This window comes from Phalacrocorax aristotelis, chromosome 5 (assembly GCF_949628215.1).
Source record: "Phalacrocorax aristotelis chromosome 5, bGulAri2.1, whole genome shotgun sequence".
Lineage (NCBI taxonomy): Eukaryota > Metazoa > Chordata > Aves > Suliformes > Phalacrocoracidae > Phalacrocorax > Phalacrocorax aristotelis.
Genome location: NC_134280.1, coordinates 22,199,373 through 22,219,572, shown reverse-complemented (window position 1 = coordinate 22,219,572; position 20,200 = coordinate 22,199,373). Strand labels below are relative to the sequence as shown.

The window sequence follows — 20,200 nt, the reverse complement described above, 5'->3', positions numbered from 1 at the left end:
TGCTGTGGAGCAAAGTTCATTTGCATTCGTAGTCACTTGGGGAAGAACATGATACCTTTTTTTTGGTTTTTGTTTGTTGTAAGGGTAAAATGCACTTGTGTTAAAAGAAAAGTGGGGATAACTGGCAACTTGGAGACTGATTTTTTTTTTTTTTTTTTTTGTTGGTATTCTTTTGCTGTAGGGAGGCTTAATTTTTTCATGTGTGGTAAGTGAGTACATGTGAATTAATTCAGTAGCTATTATCAGTCATTCCCCATTCATACAGTACTAATTCAAAAGTATTAGAGACGTACTATTTAACTAACGTCTTGTACTGTATTCACTGAGAGGGGTCTTTGTTTTCTGTTCTAATTTATTATTGATCTTTCAGGCCCACAGCAGCAGAACTTTTAAAATGCAAATTTTTCCAGAAAGCCAAGGTAAAACGTTTAACCCTACGAGTAAATTTTGCTCTGCCTTAAAATCTACGTGAAATTTCTTCTTCCCTTGTATTGGTTTTTAACTTGCCAAATGTTGGTTTTGCAGAATAGAGAATACCTGATTGAAAAGCTTCTCACTAGAACGCCTAATATAGCGCAAAGAGCAAAAAAGGTGAGTGTATTCACGTCTGTTTCTTGACTGGTGTGCAAGAGAAAGCAGGGACTGTTCAGTTGCCTTATGTTTTAGTTGACTGACTGAGCCATTCTCCTATTCAGTCCTTCAAAGATAGTGACTGTTGAATGAATAGTTTTTTTAGCCTAGCTTTCTCCAGCAAACCCTGGGGCATTTTGACTTCCTTTCTGGCCTCGCCAAAATGATATAAGGTATTTGTCATTATACATGGTAATTTTTCCCCCCTTCCCTTTTAGAAAGCTACAGGTGAAATGGTTGTGCAAATAAAGTGATCTGTAAGCATATAGGTTCATAAATTGCAGAATTCATGTCTTCATTGAATGCCTAGAGAAAGGGTAAGGATACTATAATATATAAATAAATGGTATTTATTGAGGACTATCTGGTTCTTTGGATTATTTCAAATGTGACGCCCAAATGTATGGAAGTTGGGTTCAAACTCTGCAAGAGTGCTGTTGAGTTATTCAGACCAGTGGAGCCTTATCCCACAGGTGATGGAGTTAGACCCACAGCTATGGCATATGCTGGTATTTCTGTGGTTCCTTTGGCACTTGTGTAAATGAGCTTACCACATTGTGAGCAGCAGAACTAAAAAAAAAAAATCTTAACAGGCAAGTATTTAAAAATTTAAGTATGACGCAAGCTACTGTTCATAAAAGCTAATAAACAGGAATGAATGAGACTCCTGCTTGTTGTGTGTGAGAAATTATGGAACTCCCTTTCTCTGGTGACTTAAGTCAACATATCTCTTCAGTATGAGGATCCTACTCAGAGATTGAGCCTCTGCAGGTGACAGGGTAGCATGTTGAGTCCAGCTTTCTGAAAGCAGGCTTTCTGGGAGGATGTTTCGAGGAGGGCACTTCAGCAGAACAACTGTTTCAGCCTTTGCTGGCCCATCAGTTAGGTTTCAGTTACGTGGACCGGCACTTGCAAGATTTTCTGTTGTCTTTGTGAATGTTGGTTTGGCATAATTCTACAACCCAAATTGTTCCTACAGCTGGTGGCCTATACTTGGAAGAGACTGTCAGCAAGATCTGAGCGCTTTAAGTTGCTTTAATCTTCTGTTGGATGGCAGTAATTTGGGAAATCAGTGGCAATGATGGGGCTTTGTGAGAGACTGGAGTAGAAAGATGGAGGGAGAGGGCTTGCGGAAGGGGTAGTCTGCTAAGCAGGTTAGCATCTGCAAGGTGCAGAGCAAGGGTAGGCGTAGTTCAGCTGTTTGGCCATGTGGTGGCAGCAATGCCCACATAAAAAAAACTAACTTGGGGTGGGGGAAATTAGAGTAATTTCTTTTTTTCATTTTACATCTTGGGCCATTCAGACGTGTTTTAGATGTAATTTAGATGTGTTACAGTACCAGCTAGGTTTCTGATAACGCATGTGCCTCATGAGTCGTTTCCCAGTTGTGTCCTCAGGTCAACTTTAGAGGCTGCGTGTTAACTCATACATACATGAAGGTGTACTTACTTCTTTAAATAACTTAGCCTCTGGAATTGCAAAACTAATGCAGCGTAGCCTTCTGTACATCACCAGAAATGGTTTTCTGAATGAATTTTTAGACAATTCTTTTGAATTGGAAGAGGAGTGATTCGTAAGAAAACAAAGCTATACGGTGCTAGACACAAATTAATAGGTCTTTTAATTACAGCATAAGTAGAAAAATATTTAGGTTTTAGCTAGTGAAAATGCTAAATTTATATTTTAAAAAGACACTATTAAAATTCATCAGGGATTTAAAATTTAATTCACTTGTTACAACTTTGCTTGTAGCTGCTGTTTTAAGATACCATAAAATATAAATGTGTTTTAATATTAAAACAGTGGGGTTTTATTTATAAAAGCTTGTGTAAGTAGAGTTTGGTTCAACGTTAACATGTAAAATGTCTAAGAGGACACTTGAAAGAAGTAACCCCTGTAATGGAAAGAATGTCACTAGGGCAAGAGGTGGGAAGGAGCTGGTGTCATCACTGCTTAGATTATCTGTCTTTAGCATTTGGTGTGAAATGCCTATAACTAACTAACGATCTGTAGGACTGCTGCTAGCACAGATGTCAGATCTGCCCTGCAGTTAACTTAATTTTTCTTGCATTTGCTACATGTATAATTACTTTGCCTTATTGCCCAGAACTCTATCCTCAGGTTAGTTTTAACTTTAAATTCTTTTCTCTTGACATAGTGTTCTCATGTTTTGCTTCTGCCTTTACAGCTTATACTTGGCAACTGTTTTGACTAAATATGAGTTCAGGTCTGTTTGCGAAATCCTGAAAGCAGGTGTATGTGGTCTTGTATGCATGAGGAAAGTATTCAATGCTGTGAAGACACGCCCTGTTTTAAAACCCAATTTGATAATTAAACAACACCTACATAGTGTGTTTAAAATACAGTTTAACATCAGAGTTGTAAACTACATCTTTGTGCACATATACTCCTATTCCAGTGTTTCTTTATTTGCTTTTAGTTCTGCTAATTTTGAAATTGTGCCCTTCTTCCTGGCCCTATCCTAGTAATGAAGTATAACACTGAAACACTTCTGGAATTGACTTGCCCAGGAGGAATGTGTCTTGCCTCTTCCTGTGCAGAAGCTGCTTTAAGTATATACCAGTACTGATCCATAGAAATGAGCGTTACACCATGCAACTTCTTACTGGCAATTCTGCGTTTCATTAATGTGACTACTCACTTGCGAGAGCATTGCTGGTGTCAAGAAGAAATGGAGAAAAGACGGGTGAGTGGTCTGAGTTCAGTGTGGTCTGGTAAGTGGGGACGTGCTCTGAGGCTGCACTTTTGTGGTTGATCAAAACGTCAGAGCCCTGATTGCGGCCTCTGCCTTGTTAGGTGGTGTGATGGTAGAGCAGCCTGCCGTGTCCTGCTTGGATCTGGGCTGTGTACGCCCCTGTTACACAACAGCTTAGAAAGAGTTTAGGCACCCTATTTATTAGCACGTGTTGAAGTAGTTTTAATTTTGAACTGAATGCTAAGTCATTTCATTTGCGATCAGAATCTCTATATTGGAATAGAGGAAATTTGAAATACCTTCCAGAATGCCACGCTCAGTTTTGAAATCTCGTCACACTAAAAAATTAATTATAACTGTAAGTACTTTGTATGCCCAAAGGCCCTGGTTTTATAATCTTGTTTCTTTAATTTTGAAAATCTCCCGCATGACTGCAGCTTTTACAAAGTGAACAGGATAAAACATGTATCTGCGTTTTATTTCATTGCTGTCTGAAGTGCTGCTAGTTAAAAAAAAACCTGAGTAATAATTGGGCTTGAATTCTATTTTTGGGAAGGTGGTATTGTTCTGTGCTGCTAATAGAAACTCTTTAGAGCTCAGAGTCGTACGTTACTGAGAAAAACCTATGACAGCATAAAGAGATGACTGGTGTGAGTGATACCAGTTTTAACAAAAAGTTCAGTGAAAATAACCTTAGTGATGAGTTGGAATTCTAGCTCTGCAGTACAGCTGATTTAAGGAAATGATCATGTTACCCTATAGAAGAAATTAACAATCCCCTGCATTTAGTGAGGAAGATATCATTAGATGCCAGATTTCTTGGACAGCTCTAACAGCATGATTGCGCCTCAGCTAGACACATGTATGCAACATTTCCTTGTTTCAAGTAATGGATTTAATCTGATAGCTACGCCTCACCAATGATGGGTATTAGTACAGCTGCACTACAAACCTTCTGAAAGCAGAGCGCAACGTAAGTTTGAGCTTAAATTATTAATAAAAATGTATATTTGTTGCTATCATTCTTTACACTTTAAGAAATGCTTATTTCATTAATGCTGATGTATAAAGGGAAGGGACACGTGCTATACTAGAACACTTTTTCTGGAAAACAGTAGCTGAACTCTAAGTATCTATTTGGCAAGACATTGTGTGAGGGAGGCCCTTCCATTGCAGAGGTTTAATTGTTGTTCAGTTTACCCAGAACACTGCTACAAATGAAAAAATAGTGCAACGGGTTTTATATTGTTGGATATTACTAGAAAAAATAGGAGAAGTTGGCATTCAGACCACATGGGTTTGTTTGTTTATTTTCAAGAAGTTGTTGGAAATAAAACTTAATGGAAACTTTTTCCATAAAATGTGCACTTGATAAAAATTCACATAATCAGAAGCAGTGCCTGCATTAGTGGGCAGCAGAAGTGGAGAGTGTTTTGAAGGGCAGACACATGCAGTTGCATTAGCTTTGTTTTAACATTTCAGATAAAGGAAAAAAGATTGCTCTCAGCATATCTGTCAGGTGTACTTAAATGCAGTTGTGCCATGAGATACAGGAACTTCATGCAGTATATGGATTTGTCCAAACTTTCTTTCATAGGGTGCTTTTGCCATCTGTATAGAGTTTGTGAGGTTGGATTTTGTGCTCTCTCAAATGGAGCTAATCTAGTACAGAATAGATGAACTTTAAAACAAACTGGCTGGCTCAGTTGAGTGTCTTTTCTAATTCAGATGGCTGTAAGTATCTCTGCAATAACTTTTATTACTTGTTTTGGCAGGGTTTAAAAGCTCACACATGATTAATCTTAATTGTTAAAAAGTAACCCTCTCCTCTATTGGATAGTGTTTTCCAGTTCATGGGCTATCATGGGTCAACCTCAGAATTCATTTGTGCAGTGAATGAGTCACTGTCTTGTGTAACAGCATTGATCTGCTCATTAGCTAATGTTGTGTTAGTGACCTGTTAACTTGTTCAAAAATGTCTAGAATGTGGACATGAGGTTGGTGTATAATGAGAACTTTTCTGATTAGACCAATAGCTTTAAATATTTGACGTTTATCTAAGCTGTTGAAACTTCCAGTACTGGAGGGGGATTTAATTACTGTGAAATAAAAGCGTAGTGTATTCTTAAAGGTGCTGTTTAAGGAGTCCTAGTTAAAGAATCAAGACAGGATGGAGGAAGTGCAGATGTGCATGATGCTGGTGGTAGATTCTTTGATCAGGAAATAAGTCTTGGAACTAACCAGAAGATAATCCTATTTTATTGTCCTGTTTTCTAATGATTTGTTTTTCTGTCTCTTGCTGAGATGTGTGAGAAGGTGCTGGTTTTACCTGTCTGGCTTCTGAGAAAAGAAGCCACAAACACCTCGCATGACATCCAAAACCAGATTGCCTCTCTTGGTTTTGAAATGGTGTCCTAGGTGGAAAGCGACTCAATGGAATTACTTGTTGTTAAATCTGTTTCCAGTCTATAAGCCAAATCAGTATTTTGTCAATGCAGGCAGCCACAACTGCCTTGCTAGGGTCACCTTAGTGTCACGAGGTTTCCCACTGTGCTCTCTTGAGCAGAGTGTTAGAAGCCACCTTTCTGCCTGTTTTTTCTCAAAAAAGTAATATGGAGTTTTAGAAGCATGTGGAATGGTGTGTTATTTGTGACTTTGTATATTTTGGGGAAGTTTGTCAGGTCACGTGGGGAGATGAATTACAAAGAGGATTCTGTAAATACAAGGTGGCTCAGAAGCAGCATTGCCATCTGTTTACCATTTGCGGAAAGACTGATGGAATAGCTATGTGAGAATTTTTGCTTTTGTTTGGAGAAGTTAAATCTTTAGCCTTCCTAGTTCTAAAAAAAATAAATTGAAGGGAGGAAGGTAAAAAAGAGTCCAGGCTCAACACTCTGAAGAAAGCAAAAATTAAATAAGTTTTCCTGGTTAGACCTTGTAAAGCTTTTAGAAGTACAACATGAGAATATTGCATGCTATTTGTTTCGACACTTGCCTCCCCACACTTGTGCTTGATACAGGTGATATTCTTTAAATTCCTGGGGAGAACTGTAAGGGAAGTACATGTGAAGCAGGATATCCTTGAGACTGTGCTACCCAGTGGTATTATGGGGGACTTAATTTAGCTAAAAAGTGCTCTTGGCTCAAGAAGTTAAAATTATGGCTGGCACTGAAAACTTCAAGGTTTTAATCAGAACAGGTAGTTTAAGGCCAGCAGAGCAGGAAGATGGACTGCAGTAGCACTAGTTCATATGTAGAGTCTGGTTTTTGTTGAGTGCTGAAAAGCAGCTCCAAAAGAAGATTATTCAAACTGTGCATCTGCAGGTAAACATAAAGTTACATAGTATGTGAACATGTCAACTGGATGACAAAGATGTGTGCATCGCAGCTGTGCTGTGTGGCAGTCATAGACAGCAGAGGGCAGCCGCATCTAAGGCACAGTGCAGTGAGCTGGGTTCAGTCCTTCATGAACTGTAGTCGTGCAGGCTGGGAGAGCATTGCTTGCTTAGGAGTGGCTCTAGGTCTGTTATTTTAAATGCTATAGTCTAGTTGAATGTATGTGTCTTCTTGCTATCTAACTAAAGTAGAAACACTGGGGTTTTATAAAATCGGATTTTATAAAAATTGCAGGTTTATGTTCATTGTGTTCATGTTCATTTGTAACTTTTTGGAGAACCGCACTTCAATTCTCATTTTGATTGCCTTAATTTTTTAAAAAATGTCTTGAATAAGCTTAGGTCTCCTTAAAATCTTGTGGAATGCAGAATGTGTATTACAGTAATTTCTCTTATGTGGATAAATAAATGGAAACCTTGTAGAAAATAGTGAAAGAAATCAGAATTTCACCTTAAAATATGGTGCTTTCAAGCCTTTGAGCCTGAAAGTAAGTGAAAACCATGGTAAATTCTTCTTTGATTTCTACAGTAGGTAGGCTGTTTTCCTAAATATTCTTTAACGTGACCATATTGCTGGCAGTGAAATCCACCTTATAATGATTCTTCTGCTACTGAGTATTGAAAGCTCTACATGAGGCTGTATTTGTCTACTTTCTTTTCCCCTCTGGTCATTTTAAGCAAGCAGACTGCTTGGATGATAGGAAAGTGTGGTGGAACTGGAAAATGCTGATTATAAAAGGAAGATTCAGGGATCCCTCTAACAGCCTTTTAGTAGTGCTAACTACTAAACTAGCACCATCGTGATGCTCATTCATCTGAGCAGCCAGGAAGGATACCAGACCCTCTAAAGATCTGGATCTTTATATTTCTTCGTTATCTTTCAAAGTATCAAGTTACTTTGCCAATTCACTGTCTTTTTGATTGACTTCCTTTGATTCCTGCTGGTACCTTCTTGGCCTTGGCACCTTTATTTGATTGGAGGGGAGGAGGTGGCCAAGCAGGGAAGAGAAAGAAGATATAAAAGAGCCTCTCTCTGCATGTATGAATTAGCCATCAGGTCATCAGTCTATTTGGGATTCCTTGGTTTTGAGGTGAAGAGTTACTTATGAGAAACAATGCAACTCCTCTACACAATTAATTGAAAAGATCCTCAGCACAGGTACACATTCATGCCTGAAAGGACTACTGTTAAAATGTGAATTAAAGAATTATTTGCAGTTAATAACATTCAGTAATGAAATTTACGTAGTGGAACTAATAAATGGAGAAACAGTGTCTGAAAACCAGAAATCATAGTGAACTACTAAACTTGCACATTTACCATGTTATTGGGATTTTTGCAAAACACTGCAATTTCTCAAAACAAAATCAGGTTCAAATTTTGGAGCAGAGATAATAAGTATGTTGCAGTATTTATGTAAAACCTCATGGTTTTGGAAAGCAAAATTAGGAGTACAGGGAATTACCTGCACTTACTTACAAGATGTTTATGTGACAAAATAGTGTCTCTACTTTGAGCCACTACGTTTTGCTGTCTCTAAGCAGCATTAACCCAGAAAGATGGCTCAGTGAAAGAGCAAAAGGAGGAGGTTTTTAACAGGGAAACCTCCAGAGTTGGTGGGGAAGTTGGTACACTGAGCATTTGTATCCATTTTCCAGCATTTTCTTTAGAGATGTAATAATGTGCTCCCTCCTCCTCCTGTTAATGCTATTAATGGCTTTGCTTTTACTTTTTGCTGCACTGTATTCTATTTCTAAACTGTGAGTGGCAGTCTTAATTGATGGCCCTGCCCTCAGGTGTCACACTGGTCATCATGTGAGCATCATACTGCTTGTGTTTGGCTATAAAAACAAACTAGCATCATAAATATTTAAAGCAAATGGTCTTTGGTTTTTTTAATGGATTTCTATTCTTTGTTGACTCGTGCTGCGTTATCCCTTCAAGAACCAGTAGAGGGAGCTGAATAAGTCCTAGTCAATGCAGAATTATCAGTCTCCTTTATGCAGTACTCTTATGAAAGAAAATGTAGTGATCTTGCATTTCTTGACTTTAAGTTGATTCCATTAATGAGTGCAAGTGGTAATTTACACAAAAATTGTGGAGATTCCTGTATTTCCAATTCTTAAATGACTTAAATGCCTTTTCAGTTTTTATAATACTTTGTGCTGCATTAAGGAAGAAACAAATATTTGCAAGTTTGCAATAGTGAGTGACTCAGATTTTCCATATTGACTTTTTTCATTGAAGGTAATTATAAATGTTCCATAAACATAACATTGCACACCTCAGAGCAAACAACACACAGCTGCTTGGAAGGGTGTGCTGGATATCTGTGAATATATATTTTAATTCTAACTGAGGCACAGTTTAAATTTTTGAAGAAAATTATTGTGAGATCAAAGTATGATTTATGAAAGCTTGACCCTAAAGTAAATGAAATATTTTTTGCTGTTATTATAATGCGCAATTTTAAATGGGGTAACAGTTTCTTTCAGTGTCACCATGTTTTGCGGACACCATTTGCATTTGACTTGGAATTGAAGAATTCCACTGGAATTGACAGATTTTATGTTCTTGTATCTGTTTAATGAGATAACATATATATGGAAGAATATTCTCTGCTCTTGCTTTTAACTGACTCAGGACATACCACCTGAAGTGCTAATGACATCTCGTCTCCTCCCACACCTTGGAATACTGAAATTCAAACCCTTCAGACTGAGACTTCAGGGCATGGGAGACATGTACACCAAAGAACGTGTTTGCTTCCTAGGAGCTTTCCTGTGTTCTTCGGTCAAAAAGTTCTGTTGTTTCACATAGGGAATGTATATATCAGAATGTATATATCAGAATATATATCTGATATGTATATATCAGGGAATGTATGTATCAGAAATGACTGAAGATATTTTTCAGGAACTGCAAAGCCTTAAATCAGCTGTGTCCTTTCAGTCAGAAATTTGGACAAAACCTAGGCATGGTTATGCAATGTAGAGAAGCAAGAACAATTCATTTGATGTGGAGTATAAATGGTAACTTCTGCAAATTTTCAGGATCCAGGACCACCCTTACCTATACTTCTCTGCATACATGATTTTTTTCCTCCCAGTAGAGTTTCTGTGGCATGTGGTTGTGGGCAGTGAAGTAGAGGACTTGGATCTCTTTGTACCATGGAAGGGATAATGCAACAAAGCTCCACAGTTCTTGCAGAAGGAAGGGGCTTATGTTGCCCTGAATGATGGCTTGTACTTATCAATTTTTATTCTGAGATGAGAGTTTAAGATTACCGTCTGGTTTGAAAGGGCAGTTGCAGTTATCCCAGAATTAGTTTCTGTGCCAGATTAAATTCTTGCTGTCATAGCAGTGTCTTGGGCCTGCCTGTGCTTTTAAAAAGACAAACAAACCCCCAACCAACCAAAACAAAAAACCCCAAACAAACCAAAGAAGCCAACCCCTCCCATGTTCCAGCATATGCATATGACACACTTAAAGTTCTAACTTTTTTTCCAGGTAGGAGAAAAACAAAGAAAGGCTAAGAGGAAATTTTTTTCCCATTGTACTTGCAGTATGCAGAGTGGCTTAAGAGGAGGGAATGCTAACACCAAATTACTGGGTTGTTATAACACCTTTTGAGCAGAAAGGCCAGGGTGTTGTTTTAGAAAGGTAGTGGTGCATCCCATTAATAATGATAGCGTGCATAAGTCGCGGTGAGAAACAACAAGATTCCCAATTGCATAAAGCACATACAGGTTTGCAGAATTTTTGTGGCTTGCATCTGAATAAAAATGAGACTTTGCATTGTAATGAACTGAGGGGAATTTAAGAATATCCAGCAGTGCAAGGATTAGGATGCTTACGTGACCTGTGAGACTGGGTTGGATGGGGACTAGCCTTCTCTTGAGGAAATGCGTCAGCTCTTGAACAAAGGATGATGTGTACATGTGGGAATTCATGCTCTGTGTTGGACCTTAGATTTTTTTTCTATTTTTGCAAAAATATGATTACAGTGTATGTGTTCTGATGCAAAAAGGCTGATGATCTTTGGCATGAAAATATGTTGTAGAAATTGACTTCTTCATGGTCTGCCTTTTACCTCAAGCGCTAATCTGTGATTAGATGTGTAACTGTTTTAAGCAAAAGGCTTGTGCCATGATGGATAAATGTGATGATATGCTGATTTCCTCCGTTGCATTGCAATGCAAATAAATGCATAGGTGATAGGTATGGGGGTTGAAATTTGCTTTTGTATCTTGGGAAGTATTCAGGAAAGGTTTGCAAGAGGGCTAAAGGTAAAAATGACAAAATCTGATTGCTCTGCAGTCTTAAGATGTATATGGAAGGAACTGGTCTGGATTTTTTTTTTTTTTTTTGAGAGAGAGAAATACACAGAGCAAAATGTTATGTTAAAACCAAAACTCTGTTCAGTAATGTTCTATTTCTCATCATCGTTCTTCCTATGAAATAACTGGCGTGGTAACTGACATTGTAAATACTTCTCATGAAGCTGTATGAGAAGTGAAGCTCTTGGGACTTCTGATTTAAAAAAAAAAAAAAAAAAGAAAAAGAAACACGATGGGTATTGGGGATGCAAAAATTCTCACCTTGCCAATTATCAAGTAATGTTTGCACTTTTAAGAGTAATTCAGCATACCTGTTCTATAAGAACTTCTGGGATCTGTGTTGGGGGAGTCCTGTCTCCTGTAAGAACCAGTCTTGGGGAAAGTCTTAGGGAAAGGTGAAGATATACAGTGTCAGTTGACTGGTCTTTCTCTTTTCTGCCCGAAAGTCAAATCTGGGCTCTTACTAGGACAGACTGCAGAAAATGAAAAAGATGAGGTGTTTAAAGAACCACCTTGTCATTCCTGCTCTCTGGGGCACGTGGGATTATGCATATCTTGAATACTGTACTAGCAGATGTAGCTGAAGGCATCAGTGGTAAAATAAAAGACAATTTTATCTCCAGAAAAAGCTAAGCTAGTTGATTTGTTGACTGCAGTATTTCCAGAAGGATGTGTTTAAAAAAAATAAACAAACACAAAAACCCAAAAAGATATGGATTGCCTTCTGTAGATATGCAAGTGCAAAAAATGGAGAACAGTGCTGACTGGTATCTAGTTAGAAATTAATAGGGAGCAGTGTCAAGGTTCCACAAAGACTTTTGCAGGTGGGTAGGGTCTACACATTTGCCTCGCTCTACAAATTCAGGAACAAATTACATTTGGGCTCTAAGTTACCTGTATATGGAGGATGGCAAAGCACCTCCCATGTTTCCGAAATGTTTAATGCTCGTTAGTGCCATCAATTTTGCTTACACAAATGCATCTTATTTAGCATACTTTCAGATCACCATGCTCTTTTGTGGAACAGAGTCAAAAATGGTGTTTTAAATCTACCCAGGACTCCATCCCAAATATTCTGTGGCCAGAGACTTTAATAGGAATAGCTTAAATAACTGAGATAGTGGGAAGAATCAAAATTACTAGTTCAGTCATCTTCCTGTAGAATGAGGAGAAAGACAATAGATACATAATATTACCCTTACTGAAAGAATGGATTTTTAATGTGGTCTAGATCATGTGGTGTACCCTCTATAATTGCAGTAGTTTTATGTGTGTATGCATGGTATCCCACAGTGTGTCCTTTTTATGTTTTTTTTTTTTTAAAGTTAGACACTGAAATAAAATATTAAATCTGTAAGTGGGCCCAGTTCTTTGCTGTTTTGAGTAGTTGTGCATAAGGAAGTAGAAAGATCTTAATATTCCGAAAATGTTCATTCTCTTCCTTGTCACCCTACAAAAATAAACTTGTAAAGAGATTGCAGAAGCAAAAGTATCAGTGATGAATAATAGATTCTTCCTTCCCCTGTCTCTAACATCTACATATAGCAAGCACATCAGTGCTTAGAGACAACAACTTATGTTTTGCTTCCTTATGCTGTAGCCTGCTTGTCATTAGGCTTTGGGAAATGTGGGCAGCTTCTGCATTCTGATACTGGAGTTCTCTTTCTGTCAGGCTGTTTTGGACTGATCTTTGATGGACGGGATTTACAGTTGCCCTGTTCATCTGGTTAAGCAGCCATTCTGGAAAGCTGATGTGTGCTATTGTTGGCTGGAAATGTTAACTTATCTGTATCCTACTTTAAAAGGGTGAGGACAAATAGTTCTGTCAGCAGCTTCATTTATTCTTAAATATTTGTGACCCTGGTGTATACTGGAATAAGCTTTAACCAGCAACAATATATGCAACAACAACATGATGCTTATTATTTTAGTGGTAGTCATGATTTTTTCTCTCACTAAATTGTCCAAGGATTCTCTGCTGCAGCTGATGTTCATAATGTCTTTCTTCACAGCTGTGGTAATATTGTCAGTGGCTTGTTAAATTTTTCCTCCTATAAACTGCTTTTGGTTGTAGATTAAAATGTTCTGAGTTGCTTTTGTGTTGGGTGCAGTTTAAGTGCCAGTCATTCAAATTAATTTTTTATTCCCTGTGTGATCTTCTGTTTTATGTGAAATATGTTTTCTAATATGTGCTAATTTGTCTTTGTAAGGCTGAAGGCTTTCATTGTTTTCTTTATTAGCTAAAGTTATGATTCAGTTTAGGTCCTATTTTGGAAGGAGCATTTAGGTTTTTAAAACAATAAAACCCAAATTAGAATTGAACATGTTTTAACTTGTTTCTCTTTCCCTCTGAAATATTTACTGAGATATAATCCTAGCATAAAGAACTATCAATGCTGTGTATTCTGACTAAAGCTGATGGAGAAATTGAATTTGTATAGCTACTGCATGCCATGTAAAAGAACTTCCTCATTGTTGTAGAGATACAAGTTTGTTTCAGTTCCATGCTCTGTCTCAGATTTGCTTTGTGACTCTGGATAAATCACTTAATTTGTCTGCTTCTTTATTTCCTTCTGTAAAATGGGAGGCTTGTAGCAGAGTATCAGGAGAAATATATAGAATACTCTCACATGTTGTAACACTGTAATGATTGGGGTGAAATGCAAAGATGCTGCCTTTGATATCAGTCTTCTAGTAATACCTCAAATGGTAACTGGTACTGAAATTCCAAATATTTACAATATTCCACATACAGCCCCTATTGTAAATTCTTGCTAGGAGCAGTGTTAAGACTGTTGTTCTTACCTTCCATTTGCCTTTTCTTCCCTGTTCATTTGGCACTTCAGAAATTAATTTTGGTCCTAAAAGAGTACCACTCAGGATAACCCTTCTTATGCTAGCTTGTAAGAAAACTAATGAAAGGTCATTTACAATTTGGTTGGAACAAATCAAGCTGAAGCAAACTGGATCTGAATGAGAATATGGAATTCAGACTACCTATAGCACTAATTGCTAATGTCATTTGAGGATGAGCATCAGTTCTCATGTTGCTGGACTCTTTTGCCAATTTCAGCACTGACACAAGAGAGACTGGGAAATTGGACTGAAGTCCACTGGCAGTTTTAGGCTTGCATATGGAGGACTGCAAGGATGCCTTGTCTCCAGCAGTCTGAATTGTGAATTTGCGGTCAATATGTCATTATGATAGAAACCATGGGTGTAGTTGCCAAATTGTTTACAGTATTAAAAATCCCCCCATAGATAGAAAAGGGGGACATAGAAAGAAGACGCTTTGACTGTTGTTAAGTAAACAGCAGGAGTTTGAGATAGCATGAATCAGGAAGAGCACAGTGCTTTGTTTGAAGGACAGTTCATATGAGGGAAATGCAGAAGAAGAGAGGTTTACTCTCTCAAGGGTAAAGTGTCATTGAATCTCATTGAAAGTTGATAAACAGGGCATGAAGTCTGGGCTTTCTTTTGTTTCTTGATTGCATGGTGTCCTTTGAGAGCTATGTAGTACTCTTCCTAAGTTATATCTTAAAGTCTCAAAGATAAGCATGGTTTAAACTTCCTCCTTGTCTTCAGGTAATTCTTCTCCCTCCCAGGGTGGTACTGGAAGTTGGGATGAATGGTGTGTCTTGCATACCCTTGATGTTCATTCATACGAGTTTCCTTTAGTACTTTATTCTGAGGGTAGAAAAACTCTTAGCGCCCCTATTTGTGAAATGTATCTTCAGCATACATTTTGAAAACTGCTTTTGTTGAGCAGAGCTGGAAATTGAACTCTGTCAGAAATACAAGAGAGTCTTTAAGTGGGACTTGAGATGCCCTCTGAGATGTTCATCATGTTGCATTGTCTCTCTGAATTTGGGTAGGAATATCTTTTCTATTTGAAAATATCTTGATGATGTTATTGCTGTCTGTTTGTGTGATCTCTTCAGCTCTGCTGCTGTTTCTATCAGTTTTTCCAAGGGTTCCTGCAGTGACCCAGTGAGGCTGAGATTATTGGCAAAGCACAAATGAATACTTTGTGCAGGGGTGAACACAGCTTTCTATAACCTTCTATCAGTAGCCATCCAGTTTATTTTTTTAGATAACAGTTGAGTGTTATGTAGGCCATCAAGTCCCCATGAACTCGCCTCATCATTTCTTTGTAGTGATTTTTGTGTTGGCCCATTGCAGCGTTTTCAGTAACTCGCACAAGCTGCAGCGTTTCAGAGTGTAGCTTAAGCTGCCCGCCGCTATAGGAAAGAATTTGTAAGATTTGCCATAGGGGGCTATGGTTTGATGGGAGAAAATGGGATAGTCATTTCCCTCCCTCTCCCCCGATGGGCATACTCTAATGTTTTTGCTACAAATGCTTGACACCTGAGGCACAGATTCCTGTTGTATTGTGCAATGCAAGTGCTTAACAGGCTACAGTTCAGTACATGTATGTATATAACTACTCTTCAGCAAGATACTTCTTTCTGTGTATTGCATACCTGTGCTTGTAAATTGGAAAGAAAATCAAAACAGTAAAGTATGTGAGAATGTCATCTAGAGAAATACTGTTTCCACCCTGATGAAGATACATTTTTAGCAGAACAATTCTGGTATTCGTGACATTCAGTGATTGCTTATCTTTGTTCCATTTTTCCTTTTTTTTTCTTTTCCTCTCCTCACAGACCTGTTATAATGGTTCCTAGTGTACTTGCTGGAGGTTTTTCCTGAATTGAAGGTTGTTTAGACCTGTAAGGACAAAAGGGATATAGAGCTTTACCACATTCTGTGATGAACACTTCAAGGGTAATCCAAAAGGTCGGAAAGACTTGATTGTGATGAAGTGAAAAATCTTCTCAAGATTTTAGTGTAGTGACTTGGCGTACCTTTCTAAAGGTATTTTAATTCTGTTGTGTTTTGTGAGATGGGGGAAAAAAGGTTAGAGCGGAAGATAACATTGCATCCCAGCAAACTAGGACTGGGGGTAGCACAAAAGGCAAGTGTTTGGTGGCCAAAGACAAGTGTTAAAGAAACAGATTCTTCATAAAGGGAGAAAATTGCTTTGATTTTATCCTGTGGTTATCAAAAGGTCTTACGACTTTTAACATTATTTAAAGTGTGTCGTGACAAAGTAAGCATAGTATGAGAAGAGGATTACTAGAAATTGAGGGAATGCGTAAAGTGCTGAAGGATTGCCTTCATGCTTACTTTTTCTTTTCTAAGCAAAGATACAACTGGTCAATGCTGGAGCTTATTGATTGGATGGATTATGACTGTTTTTAAACTCTTATAGATGTTCATACAGTTTATTAGATTATGATCATTACAATGGGTGCTGACCCCTAGACCTGATTCATGTCTAATGTGGTGCTACTGTGGTCTTCAAACTCTGCAGTTGTCATTACAATGCTTAAATGCTTATCCTAGATGTATCCCTTCTGAAAGTACAAATAATATATTGATACAAGACCAAATTAGTTTTTCCTAAAGTAAAATTGTCTTCTTTAGTTAAATATTTGATACCAGTGAAGTGTGTATCCACACTCTTACACTCTTATAGTGTTTTTCTATACTACAGTTCTGTTTCAGAACATAAAATAAGAGCATTATGCTATTTGTGGTTTTTTTTTTTTTCCATTAAGAAAAAAGGTATTCATATGAGAAAGTAGCATATTAAAAAAGGAACTGGAAACAGGTCGTTTGATTCCCGCCCCCCCCCCCCGCAATGCATACCGATGTGTAATGTTGATTGTATAAACTAATTAATGATGAAAAAGCTGCAAAGATACTTAGGAAAAGGGTATTTTTTAGTACTGAAAAGCCAACAATATGCTTATAGTGTTTGCATGTAGGGAAGGGAAAGAAAAGGACTGAGCCTAATACTGAAAGCCTAGTATTTGGCCTGAGTAAAACAAGAAGGAATGACAAAAGATTGTGTAATAGATTTAAAGAACTTAAACTAGCGTGCCCATGAAAGGGAATGGAGACAAATGTATGCTGCGTCTGGATACAATTGCTCCCGTTCATATTTACGTCTGTATCACTTTTTTGGAATTTACAATGCTTTGTTACTACAGATGATTGAGGCAACTACTGAAAATTATATTCCAGCTCCTCCTCTTTTTCAGGCTCCAGGGCTTGTGCTAGCTTGTGATCAGCTAAATTAAAAAGCTGACTTGGCTGCAAGCTAACTGTGTTCCCTGTTAATTTTTCAATCGGGTTGTCTGCATAACTGTAGGAGCACAAATGAAAGGGTGAGGAGACTTAGTGTGGCAGATTTTGCACTCCAGTTGTGATGCTGCATTGTAAGGGTTTTGGAGTACCTGATTTTGAGAATCCTGAGGGATTTCTACTGCCAAAACAAGATGATCCAACTTCCTTTTCCATGCCCCTTTTGTTTCTGCCTCTTTGCTTACTGCCTTTGCTATTTGACCTCAAGATGGGCATATTTAACCCACAAATCTTGCAAAAAACTTGTTCAGAAAAGGAAAAAAGACTAGTTTTTCTCCCAGGTTGGTGGGTTGAATCAGTTCACTGTACAACCAGGTGGGGGTGCCGGTGCAGCCCTGATGGATGTCTCGGGATTGTCTCTTCCCACATTAGCGAGCTAGTAGATTGTCTCAGTTTTCTTCTTAGCCCTTCAAAGTAGTTCTCTGGCTGTGCTAAATTCAAAGCCTAAAAAGCTTTAACTGTATAATGTAGGGTTTATTCCTTTACTACTTCTGGTGTATTTTTGCTTTTTATTAATGTGAGTTGAATATGGTAAAATGCTAGCTGTCTCCTAAAATAATTCACATCTGTTACTACCTCTATGCGTTTCAATGAATGCACTCTGGAAAAGACACTAGACAATCTGAAGAGAAGCAGCACTATACTAATATAAAGTGTGTTACGATAAGTTTCTATTACAACAGAAACTTAAGCTGATATGTTTCCATCCAATATGTGGTATTAGAGTTGTATAGGTTTATTATGAGTGAAGAGAAAATTTATTTGCAGACGTTCTGTGCTGCTCTTGCCCTGTCCTGTACCTAAGGTAAATGCCCTACCTATGTGACTGAGTCCTTCTGGCTTTAATCAGAACTGAGCCTAAGCAAAGCCACTGTTAATCAAAAATAGTGTAAATTAATTTGCTAAGTAATGCAAGCATTAAGCACACCTACCAATTAAAAAAAAAAGTCACAGACAGCTTCACATTTTTGAAGGTTGAATAGGTTGGATAATTTGCTATAGCTGAAATTATGATTTCTTTCCTGTGAATATGTGCTGGTGGCAGTCTGACTGAAACAGTACAAGTCTAAACTTTTGCTTTTCTGCCTTCAGACACCTTTTAAGAAAATAATTTAATATAACACGATATTGATTTTCTTTTCCTTGAGCTGTTTGTTTATTGTTTATTAAAAGGCAAGCTATCTAAAAACTTGAAATGCACTCCATCTTCATCAGTAAAGCTTTCTCCCGTAACTCTCTGCCAGCATCATTAAGCTCCATTAAAATCATTCTAGTTAGAATAAGTCTTCTGCATCCATCTTCAGTTGTTGCAAAGAGATTTTGTTTAAGTGCGTAAATGTGTCTGTAAACCGTTCTATCCTAGTCTGTTTGAAAAGCATGTTTTTGGTTGTGGTTGATGTCGTCTCATAGGTTTGTGTATAGCTGTTGGGAAAATGCTTGTGCTGTTAAACAAAAGCCTATGTCAGGATTGTTCCTTGAAGGATAATAAATTATATCAACAAGCACCAAGTAAATTGCCTGCTAGATTACCTTGTATCTATGCTAATCCCTGATGATGTAGACAGTAAGAGCCCACTGATTGTGCCAGGGCTGATTGCAGATGAAAAAAAATTGCTGTGCTACTGCTTCTGTTGACTTTTGCTTGGTCCTCCCTTCCAAACACATACAAGTTTTTTACCAAGATTGAAGGCAGCTAGATCTAAAATTGGTGCATTAGGAGCCTACTATGGGAAACAGGGAAAATACCGCAAAATTTGTCCCTCAAGTGATGGAGTAGGATATTCCCCCAGTGTCCTGCATAGGTTTCCCTTCTTCTCAGTTTCAAAGGAATACAAAATACGGAGAAACTGAGTAGGGCACTCTTATTCAGTTGTGCAGGGGAGACATGTAAGGGAGGCATATCACAAGGACTGAGGAAGGTACAGAAGTGTGCTGAGGATCTGGAAACTTCACCCTTTAGTTTAGTCTTGTATGTGCAGAAGGGAAAGGAGAGGAGCAGATGGGTGGTTTTGGGGAGTGAGGCAAGGAAGGAAGAGTGGTGGAGTGCAGACAGATGCCAAGATACCTAGTTGTGTATGCACAAGGTTTTGAAAGAAGGCTCCTAAGTTCAATTCAACTCTTGCTGTTGTGGTTTCAGGCCAGCCAGCTCCACATTGTGCTTGGTCCAAATCCAGTAGAGAAATAGCTTAAGTGCCCAGCTCTCTATGCAGAGCCACTTTGGAAAAAATTGTATTAATATCTGCATCACACAGCTCAGACTTCCAGTGTCCTATACTGTTTTCATATCACACATATTTTGCTGAAGTACTACCTGATGGGATTTGGCAGCAGCTGGAATCTGTCACATGCTGCATCTATCACTACACTGTGATTTGCAGGGACTGGAGGGGTTTAGACCAAGGTTAACAATAGTTTACTCTTTCTGTAAGTTTCATTAGGTTGAAAAAACTGGTGGTTTTTTTTTTTGTGTGTGTGTTGGTTGTTGTTTTTTTTAACATCCCCTGTTTTGTGAGGTAGCTGTGCTGGCAGGACGGGTTTCCATCACCACCACCAACCATTAGAATGGTAGAACCAAGTTAATCAGTGCTCAGTATACTTCAGTGCAAGACATCAGAACACCACAGAACGGAATCTATGAAAATGAAGTTTTTTGTTACTATGGATACTGGCAAACAGGATATACAATTTTGAGCTAAGATGATCTAGTTCATAATTTTTTTAAAAAAGCTGTTTTTATTAGATGTCTTCTCCAGCAGTTGTTCTTAGTCTAAAACTGCTTCTCTGCCAAGTCAGTTCTCCCCTTTTGTGTGCTGTGAACATGTAATGCTTTGTTTCTTTTGTTCTCTTACCAATGTGCAGGCTGTTTTACTGAATAACTTTTTTTCCTTCTTTATAATTCAAAAGG

At 38.0% G+C, this 20,200-nt stretch overlaps 1 protein-coding gene across 2 annotated transcripts in view; it reads left to right on the top strand.

The window, feature by feature from the left end:
* The window catches only part of STK39 (serine/threonine kinase 39), a 105,269-nt gene that overhangs the window by 40,559 nt on the left and 44,510 nt on the right, over positions 1-20,200 (top strand). For both annotated transcript variants that reach the window (XM_075093362.1, XM_075093363.1), the window contains exons 9-10: positions 371-419; positions 526-591. In XM_075093362.1, the coding sequence (XP_074949463.1) occupies positions 371-419; positions 526-591 (115 nt within the window). The remainder of the gene's footprint in view (positions 1-370; positions 420-525; positions 592-20,200) is intronic.